This window comes from Pseudopodoces humilis, chromosome 29 (assembly GCF_049639895.1).
Source record: "Pseudopodoces humilis isolate 2021_Gansu_Grassland_sample_001 chromosome 29, ASM4963989v1, whole genome shotgun sequence".
In the NCBI taxonomy this organism is placed as follows: domain Eukaryota; kingdom Metazoa; phylum Chordata; class Aves; order Passeriformes; family Paridae; genus Pseudopodoces; species Pseudopodoces humilis.
Window position 1 is genome coordinate 4,511,392 of NC_142228.1, and position 9,659 is coordinate 4,521,050.

General features: G+C 58.4%; 2 protein-coding genes across 3 annotated transcripts in view; one reads left to right on the top strand and one right to left on the bottom strand.

Moving 5' to 3' along the window:
• The window catches only part of MYO1D (myosin ID), a 153,687-nt gene extending 148,056 nt beyond the window's left edge, over positions 1-5,631 (top strand). For both annotated transcript variants that reach the window (XM_005532618.3, XM_014261171.2), the window contains one exon: positions 3,192-5,631. In XM_005532618.3, the coding sequence (XP_005532675.1) occupies positions 3,192-3,348 (157 nt within the window). In that variant the 3' untranslated portion in view covers positions 3,349-5,631. The remainder of the gene's footprint in view (positions 1-3,191) is intronic.
• Positions 5,632-5,897: 266 nt separating this feature from the next.
• On the bottom strand, positions 5,898-8,229 carry CDK5R1 (cyclin dependent kinase 5 regulatory subunit 1). Its single transcript, XM_005532619.3, has one exon. It carries the CDS (start codon positions 8,188-8,190, stop codon positions 7,297-7,299), a length of 894 nt encoding a protein of 297 aa, XP_005532676.1. The 5' UTR covers positions 8,191-8,229; the 3' UTR covers positions 5,898-7,296.
• Between the last annotated feature and the right edge of the window lie 1,430 nt (positions 8,230-9,659).

Below are 9,659 nucleotides of genomic sequence, written 5' to 3' on the forward strand. Positions count from 1 at the left end.
GGGGCAGCCCCAGGTGCTCTGGGCACCCTGTGCCAGGGTCTGCCCACCCTGCCAGGGAACAATTCCTGCCCAATATCCCATCCAGCCCTGCCCTCTGGCACTGGGAATCAATTCCCTGTGTCCTGTCCCTCCAGCCCTTGTCCAAAGTCCCAAAAAGGTGGTGGGACAGGTTAAAGCCATGAAAACTCCTTTTTCATCTCAAGTTTGATTTGAAGTGGGTCTTGTCTCTGCCTTTGCTGCCATCAGGGTCCTGCTGAGCATCACTGACCTCCAAAGAGTATTTCTGTTGTGTGTTACCCTTGTCTGTGAGAGACTTTGTTCTCTTCCAGGATTGTTCTGGTCCATCTCAGCCCCTTCCTTTAGGATCTAAATTCAGCAGGAGCTCAGGGAAGCAGCTCCCCAAGCCGTTTGTAGCAGTGAGATTGGGAAGGTCTCGGTCCGCTTTCCCAGCTGCTGCAGCAGCTGTTCCCTCTCTTGGGGCCCATAAGCAAACGTGGGGACCCCAGGGCAGCCAGCAGCTGCCACCCCTCTGCCACTGCTGCTCCAGGAGTGAGGCTGCTCTGCCGCTGGCCTGGAACCAAACGGGAATTTCCTCCCCTCTCTCCCTCTCTGGCCTCGGACCAAGCACCAGAGCAGCGGCCAAGAGTCCCGAGGTCCCAGCAGGTCCAGCTGGGGCTGGTGGCAGGGGTGGTGCCATGGGGTGCCCAGCAGGGTTTGACATCCCTGGGCACTCACAGATCCCTCTGGATTGCTCCAGCTAGGAGCTGCCCTGCTCCCCCAGCAAAAGGCTTTGAGGCTGAGCCCTCACATGAAGAAAAGCAACACGTGATGAGTGAAGGAGCTTTGGCAAGGTGGGATCTGGAAGTGACAGAGGGGGAGGGAAGCCTTAATTTAATGGAATTGTCACACATGGCAAAGATCAGAGCATTCCTCCATCCCAGGACAGCGTTAGCTTCACTCAGACCTGTTTTCAGTTGATTCTCCTCATCCCAGCAGGAGCTGAGACCCAGACTGATCCAGCTCCCTGCAGGTCCCACAGCCACAGGGCATCCAGGACCTTTGGATTCCCAGGCCTGGGTCCTGCTTGGGGTCAAAATTCAGGTTCTTGATGTTCCTCTCCCCAGGTCCTCTGCCTGGTCACCTAGAACTTGCTGGGGGTGGGTAGGGGAGGGGAAAGTCCTTCACCCTTATCCCTGTTAGGGACACTTGATGCTGAAGCTCTTCCCAAGGGGCAGGGATCTCCACAAGGCTCCTCTGTGTGTGCAGCTCATTCTGCTAAGACACGGCAAAAATAGCAACCTAAGCTGGGATTGCAGCCTCAGCTCACCCAGACACGAGTAAATAACATTAAATACCTGCAACAACACCAGGGCTTTGTGTGCTGGGCCCTGCCAGCCCACTCCAACCAACCAAGCATTGTTATGGAAATGGTGGAAATCTGAATTATTTGGGAACTACATAAAATGCAGCTTAAGGGATGTGACACAACCTGAACCAGTCTGTGAATGGAAATGGAGTAAAAACTGCACAAAGGACTTGGGCTGTGGCAGTGGAAATGCTGAAATGGCTCAGACAAGGCAGGATCTGGGGTCTGGGAGCCAAACACAGGGAATGGGATCCCAGCACATTCCTCGGGGTGTTTGGAGCATCCAGAGAGGCAACAGAGTCAATGTCAACTATTCTAAACCACTCAAATTATACTGAAAATGCTGGAAATAGGGGAATTTAAAGTGTGGGTGAGGTCACAGGAGAGAATTCCCAAAGGCCAAGTCCCTGGATAACTCTTCCCTTTGGTGGTGGCTCATGGGGACAGATGTGCTGCAGGTTTTTCCTGTGGATCCCTTCTCTTGGGGGATTTCTGGGAGTTCTTGGCTGGTCCCAAGGGATCGTGGGCATCACCTTGGCCTCAGCTCCATCCCAGCCCCTGGAGCAGCCAGGCCATCAGTGACAGTGGCAGTTCTGTGTTCTTCACTCTCTTCATGGGAACAGCTGCTCAGCAGTGGCAGAGGGATTATAAAGCCATGTGGATGTGGCACTTGGGGACACTGGTCAGTGGTGGCCTTGGCAGTGCTGGGGGAGCAGTTGGACTTGATGACCCCAGAGGGTTTTTCCAGCCTGAATGATTCCATGATTTATGATTTCTCTGCTTATGGCACAAGGATCATTATTTGGGATTTAGAGCAGGGGCCTTTATGGCAAAGCGGTCATTCTTGCCAGGCATCCTGGCCCTGCTGTCCTCATGTCCCCACTGGCAGTGACCCCAACAGCCACGGACAAACTGATGGGGGCACAAAGTCCTGATTCACTCATGGGAATCATTTTTAGTGCAAAACTGGGTTGGGGGTTCAAAAAGGACAGAGTTTTGTCTGAGCCATCTTGATCTGTCCATATGAGAGGGAATTGGGAGCCCCACGTGTGGTTCCTTTCACTGTTGCAGGCTGTATTTCAGTCTCTGAGCTCAGCCCAGGGGTGTCCCTGTCACTGCTGCAGGCACAGAGCTGGGAGGGGTCACTGTGGGCAGTGGCCGGGCTGGCAGCAGCCCCTGGACCCTTTGACCTGGCCTGTGCTCTGCCCATGGAGCTGAGTCCTCCCACCAGCACCAACCCCAATCCCAGAGTGAGAGGCTTCACAAGCAGGAGCCCAAAGCTGGGCTCAGAGCTCAGGCCTGGCTTAACATAGAGTTTTGGGATGGCTGCAGGATGTGCCTGACCCAAGCACGCCTCTCCCAGCTGTGGCAATCCCATTGATCCCATTGGTCCCATTGATCCCATTGGTCCCATTGATCCCATTGATCCCATTGGTCCCACTGATCCCATTGATCCCATTGATCCCATTGATCCCATTGATCCCATTGATCCCATTGGTCCCATTGATCCCATTGATCCCATTGGTCCCACTGATCCCATTGATCCCATTGATCCCATTGATCCCATTGGTCCCATTGATCCCATTGATCCCATTGGTCCCACTGATCCCATTGATCCCATTGATCCCATTGGTCCCATTGATCCCATTGGTCCCACTGATCCCACTGATCCCACTGATCCCATTGATCCCATTGATCCCATTGGTCCCATTGATCCCATTGATCCCATTGATCCCATCCCATCCCATCCCATCCATCCCATCCATCCCATCCATCCCATCCATCCCATCCCTCCCCTCCTGACTCATGTCCCTTGCCCTGGCAGGGAGAAGCGCTCTCTGCACGTCACTGTCACCAACCCTGTGCAGTGCAGCCTGCACGGCAGGAAATGCACCGTGTCCGTGGAGACCAAGATCAACCAATCCCAACCGGATTTCACCAAGCACCGCTCCGGCTTCGTGCTCTGCGTGCCGGGCAATTAACGACCCCTCCCCTCGAAGCGGGGCTGGGCTCACCCTCCCCGCGCCTGGGACCCGCCCGGATCCATCGGGAGATGCTCCGCGGCGATTTGCCAGGTGCCTAAAGCAGCCTCTGAAGTTCAAAGTTTGGAAAACCCAAATTGCAGGGGTTTAGAAAAGCCAAATTCACATGGAATGAAGGCTTAAAATAGCCAGTGGCTTGTTCTTCGTATTACAAACCAGGCTGGAATATCAGGAAAGTGCTTCCTTTGGAATTAGTCCGGAAAAAAGAGTTTATAGGTACTTCCACCCCTTCTTCCTTCTTCCACATTGATTCCTCACCCCCTCTCCAATTTTCCTTTCCATGTTCCTTTTCCGCGTGTCAGTTTTTGCAATACGATGCAGCCTCCTCCGGAGGAACCAAAGATACCCGGCTCAGGGATCAGGTTCTGTCGGGCCAAACCCGCACGGAACCAGAGCCGGGCTGGGCAGGGAGGGCTGGCTTCCCCCACCGGAGGCACTCCACACTCCTGCAGCCTCTCCAGGCACACGGGGGCTGCGAAGGAACATGGAGACACCTCCAGACCTGCTGCTTTCCCTCGGGAATTCATTAACCCATCGAGGCACCTTGGCTGGAGAGGGGACTCCCCAGTGCAGGTTTTGTTAATCCTGCATTGCTTTCTGCCTTAATTACCCCCTCCAAGGGCCTAAAGCTGGTGGGTTCCCATTGGGACCGTGTGGCCTTGCTGAATTTTTAGATGATCCACGTGGCTTCGTGGCTGTGCCAGCGCTGGGGTCAGGGAGGGCTAAAGGGACCCACGGCAGGGATAAGCCCAGGAACAGGGGGAGCTTTGGGGGGCCAAGCTTTGCACTATCCAACATTAACCTGGCACAGCCCCAGCTGCCAGTGCCCAAGCTCCTCCCTCCAAAGAGTTTTCCTGGCTTTTCCCACAATGGGCTGTGGCTGTTGGGGTGTTGGGCTCGTCCTGCCCAGCCCAGCTAACCCTGAGCTCTGTCTGGAGGAGGGATGTGGATCTCCCCAGTGGTTTGTTCCCACTGTGCCGTGGTTCCTGAGCAGCCCAGGCTGTTGGGATTGTACATTGGGATTGTCCTGGCACTGCTGGTCAGGTCAGGATTCCCAGCCTGGAGATGGGGGAGCTCTGTGGTGACCCCACCTCGGGGTCCCAGCCCAGCCGGCAAATGGGGAGCACTTGTTTGATGGAGCATTTTGGGAATTAGAAAGCCTGGAAGAGGCTCCTCACTACAAAAGGTTTCCTGTAGCTGTGCCATGGACAGGGGGCACGGGGACAGGTGGCTGCAGCCTTGGTGTCCCACTGTCACCCCCGAGACCGGGGGAGGAGGGGGGACGGATGTGGAGCAGCTCTGGCTCTGCATGAACTGGGACAAGCCCGTGCACGAGGAGCACCACACCGGAGCTCTCCCATTCCCATTGTCCCTGGCCTTGGACCAGCCCCGGCAGGATCCCAGCATCCCATCCCAGCCCCCCGTGCCCTGCTCGGTGTGCAGCTCTGGGATGTCCCGAGGGTCCTGTGCCGGACCAGGGGCTCTTCTGGCAGGGCACCACCGGCACCGGGCCGGGAGGTGACACAGGGAGCCCCGACCCCGCCACGCTCACACAACACCCCAGAACCACCCCGGGACCACCCCGGGACCACCCCGGACCCTCCAGCGCCTCCTTTCACCCCACAGCGGCTCCTCGGGAGGAGCGGCACCAACGCCAAAGCCTCGGGACACCCCCGCCCTGCCGGGGCCGCTCCGCAGGGAAGCTCCCGGCCTTGCTGTGCCTTTGGATTTGCACTTCTCGCTTGCCCTGGCTCGGTGCAAACGTCCCCCGCACTAACCCCGGGCAGGTGGGGGGTGGGATCAGCACTTTTGTACCCTTGTGCCCCCAAAAGAATGTTCGGATGGAATTGGGATGGACGGCAACGAATTGCAGGCTTGGGAAATTTCTCCTAGCATGAGATGGCAATATTGTATGTGATGAGATGTGTCTTATATATAATCTGTTCCTGCTCTGGTTTTATATATATATATATAAATATAAATATATAAAATATATATATTCTTGGTTTTCCCATAAATTAACTATTTCTAAATTGAAACTTCGATTCTCAGCCAGGGGCAATAATGCAATGAACCTTTTGTTTTGGTTTGGTTTTTTTTAATAAATCGCTGATATTTTATGTGTAAAAGAGCAGAAAAAAAAAAACTACTATAATGGACCTGGGTTTTGTTTACATAATTCACTGTAATAAATAATAAAAGAAAGCAATTAGTTGGATCCACCATGGCGCTGCCCGTTCCTGCCAGCGCGGGGGCTCGGGGGCGATGATGCCCAGAGGGATCGGTGTCCCAATATCCCAATTATCCCAATTATCCCAAAATCCCGATTTCCCCCCTCCGGCTGCTGCCGCTCTCCCACCACGGGGTGACCTCGGCTCCGGTAACGCGATTAAAGAGCGGCTGCTGCGTTAAAACCTCTGTCGTCAACACAAATCCCATTCCCCGCGTCCGAGGGCCGGGAGCGCAGAAAAGACTCGGCCACGAGGCGCTGCCGTGTAATGGATGGTCAGTGCATTTTTATTTAATCAGCACAGTACAAAAATAAATAAAAATAAGGGGAGGGGATTAAATTACAGGCACACTGAGCCCCATGACACAGTCGGTCGGGTTATAAACCACACATACTTACAAACACACTATACACATACATACAAAATGAGACAAATATAAATTAATAAGTAACAATACCCACCAATTTGGTCAACAAAGATCTACAGAAGAGATTGCACTAAAAAAACGTACGTACACATGTATCATTAGCAGGGTCCAATGTACAGCCATGAAGAGCTTCAAGTGAAAAATCAAAAATAAAAATAAATGGCACGTTATTTCTCCCTCTCGTTCACCAGTTTAACGCCCGATGGACCAGAACTAAACTAGAACTGAGCACACGGAGAAAAAAAACCGATAAAACCCAAAAAGAAGGTCTCAGTCCCCAGGCCTGATACGGGAATACCGGCTCGAGACTGCGGTGTCGGGGTGGTGGCGGGTCTTTGTGCATGGGTGTAATTTTACAGCCATCTCTCATTAAGGTTTTTCTTTTGATTATTATTTTTTTTATGCGTTTTTTCCTTTTTTTTTTTCCCCGAAGACACAAAATGCTCCTGTTTGCATGCGCAATACCACTGGAAAAGCAACAATGACAGAAGAAAGAAGGGGTTTTTTTTCTCTTTCCCCCCCGCAGGTTTGCAGTTCGTTGGGTTTGTTCTAGAAGAATTCATATAGCAGCATGTGGCGGCTCCCCTTGCTTGCACACTCAAGTAGATCCTTTACACAATACTCATGATCAGTGCACGATGGGAACAAGACATTTCACATTGATCTCATGAACAGTAGCGGTGATTCCCGTCACCCGGACCCGCTCGGGAATTCGAGTCTCTTCAAAGAAAATAAATAAAGGGGGGGGATGAGGGAGGAAGGGGGGGGTGGGGGGGTCCCCGGGCCGTGCCCGCGTCTCTGTCCCCGTACTGCCGGTGAGTCCCGACCGGGCCGGTTCAGCCGCCTCCGCTGGAGCCTTTACAGGAAATTTTTTTCCTTTTTTCCCCCTACCTGGGCTCTGTCTCGGTGATGCGGTGACCGGCCCCGCGGAGCCCCGCTCCGCTCCCGGGGGATATCGGCTGGGGGGGTTCTTGTCTCCCCATCCGTGAATTGCTGGGATCAATCCCGTGGCGGAGCCGCAGCATCCCCGGGCCCGCAGCGTGGGGAGGGGGCGGCTGGAAAGCGGCGGCGCGGGAGGGAACCGGGGGTCTGCGCTCCGGTCCGGCCGAACCCCCCGTGTCCCCCCAGGGGGGGCGGCGGCGGCTCCCGCCCTTCCCCGCCGGGCAAATCCCCCCGGGAAGCGGCTCCGGGCCGGGCGGGCGCGGCGTGTCCGGGGGGCGCGGGGGGCGCTCACCGGTCGAGGCCGATGAGCAGCCGGCCCTTCTCCTCGGAGCCGCTCTCCTTCTTGAGGTCGGCGAAGACCTGGGTGAAGTAGTGCGGGTCGGCGTTGACCTGCAGCATCTTGGGGCTCATGAGGTCGATGATGGAGAGGCAGCGGTCCCAGAAGGCCTCCTTACAGCTCTCCACCAGGAAGGGCTTCAGCGGGTAGGAGATCTCGTTGCCCATGTACGAGTAGGAGAGGTACAGGCAGGTGAGCAGCACTGCCTGCAGTTCGTGGTCGCTGGCCACCTCGGCCGAGATGACGTCCCGGCACAACATGTAGAGGAAGACAACGTTGGCCGGCGTGATGAAGCCCTGGTCCTGCCAGCCCTGCAGCAGCAGCGAGCGGTCCACGGAGCGCAGCCAGAGCACGGGGTCGGTGGGCGAGAGGTGCTTCAGGCGGTAGCAGCGGCGGCACAGGAACTCGCCGAGGCAGCGCAGCAGCTCGCTGGTGGACGCCTGCACCACGACCCGGCGCGGGGTGGCGGTGGCGGCGGCGGGCGCGGCCGGGGGCGCCTTCTGCGCCGAGGCGAGGGCGGCGGCGGCGGCGGCGGGGGGCGGCGGGGGGGCGAAGGTGGCGAGGTTGGCGCAGGAGAGCGATTTCTTCAGGTTCTCGTTGTTGAGGTGGGTCACGTTGCTCTGGTAGCCGCCGTTGGGCTGCACCTTCTTGGAGCTCTTCTTCTTGGCGGAGACGGCAGCGATGCGCTTCCAGGGCAGCACCGAGATCAGCGAGTGCCGCTTCAGGCCCTTCTCCTTCGCGTTCTTGCTGTTCTGCACCGCCGTGTAGTGCCCCACCGTGGCCGCCCCCTCCTCGAACAGCGGGGCCTTCCGGTAGCTCGGCGACAGCGACAGCACCGTGCCCATGGCGCCGGCCGCCCGGCGGGCCCCCGCCGCCCGCCCCGGCCCCGGCCCCGGCCCCGGCCCCGGCCCGGCCCGGCCCGGCCGGCCCCGCTCTCGCTGCTCCGCCGCCGCCGCCGCCGCCGCTCAGCGCCCCGCCCGGACCCGCCCCGCGCCGCGCGCGCTCCCGCCGGCGCAGTGCGCGCGCCCGCCGCCCCCGCCGCCCCGCCCCGCGCCGCCACGTGCGCCCGCCGCGCCAGCCGGGGCCACGCCCCCTCAGTGACCGCGGATGGTCACGGCCACGCCCCCAGCGGCACAGGCCCCGCCCCCGCCCGCCCTCGGCCGGCCCCCTCCTGACCCTGAGCTGCTTTAGCCCCGCCCCCAGCACTGCAGGCCCCGCCCCCTGCCCCGCCCCCGGGCGCTGCCCCCGCGGTGCCACCGAGCCCCGGGCAGGGGCCGGGTGCGACACGGAGGGGAAAGGAATAAAACGCAATGAAAATAATTTATTTTAAAATCCCAAAATTAAGATTTAAGACCCTTCTCCACCCGGCATCCCGGAGCCGCACCCCGGATTCGCACTCGGAACCCCGCACCGGCTCCGGCCGCCCTTCGCCCGTCTGTGCCTCCCCAGCTCCGGGTCGGGGGCCACCACTCGCCCCGAAGGTACCGGGGCAATGAAATTCCCGGTGCAACGTTCTGAGGCCGGGCCGGGTTTTGGGGAATGCGCCTGCAGCCCCCGTACCCCCCGGGTACCGTGGTTCTTCTTGGAGCCCCCGCCAAGCCCAGCGCCTCTCGCCCGGACTGTGATCTTATTCTCACTGGAACCGGCATCCCATTCTCACTGGAACCGGCATCCCATTCCCACTGGGACCAGGATCCCATTCTCACTGGGACCGGGATCCCATTCCCACTGGGACCGGCATCCCATTCCCACTGAGACCAGGATCCCATTCCCACTGGGACCGGCATCCCATTCCCGCTGGGACCGGGATCCCATTCCCACTGAGACCAGGATGCCATTCCCGCTGGGACCGGGATCCCATTCCCGCTGGACCGGAGGCACCGGGCAGCACCGGCCCCGCCGGGCTCTCCGTGTCCTGCAGCGCCACTCAGAGGCCGCTCCGCCGCCACCGGAGCTGCCGGGCCCAGCCCAGACCGGAGCCGCCCTCGGGGGGTCCCTGTGGCCCAGGAGCTGCTCCCGGCAGCAGCCAGGAAAGGTCGGGCACGTCCCGGCCCTGCTCTAATGACCCAAGTCCATTTATAATCATTTATACCCTGCCTCGGACCTGCGGCTGCCAATCCCACTCCCACTGCAGGGAAATCTCCAAAAACCACCAAAATCTCCCATGAGGACAGACCTGTCCCAAAAACCTGCCTGTCCTTCAGAGCACATTCAGTCCTCTGTGGGAGCTGCTTCTCGGGGCTGGTCAGGACTCTTTGCAGGGTGCCCAGAGCAGCTGGGGCTGCCCCTGGATCCCTGGCAGTGCCCAAGGCCA

Bases quoted from the DNA above. Each gene is read 5' to 3' on its own strand.
- CDK5R1 (XM_005532619.3), bottom strand. From the start codon at position 8,190: ATGGGCACGGTGCTGTCGCTGTCGCCGAGCTACCGGAAGGCCCCGCTG.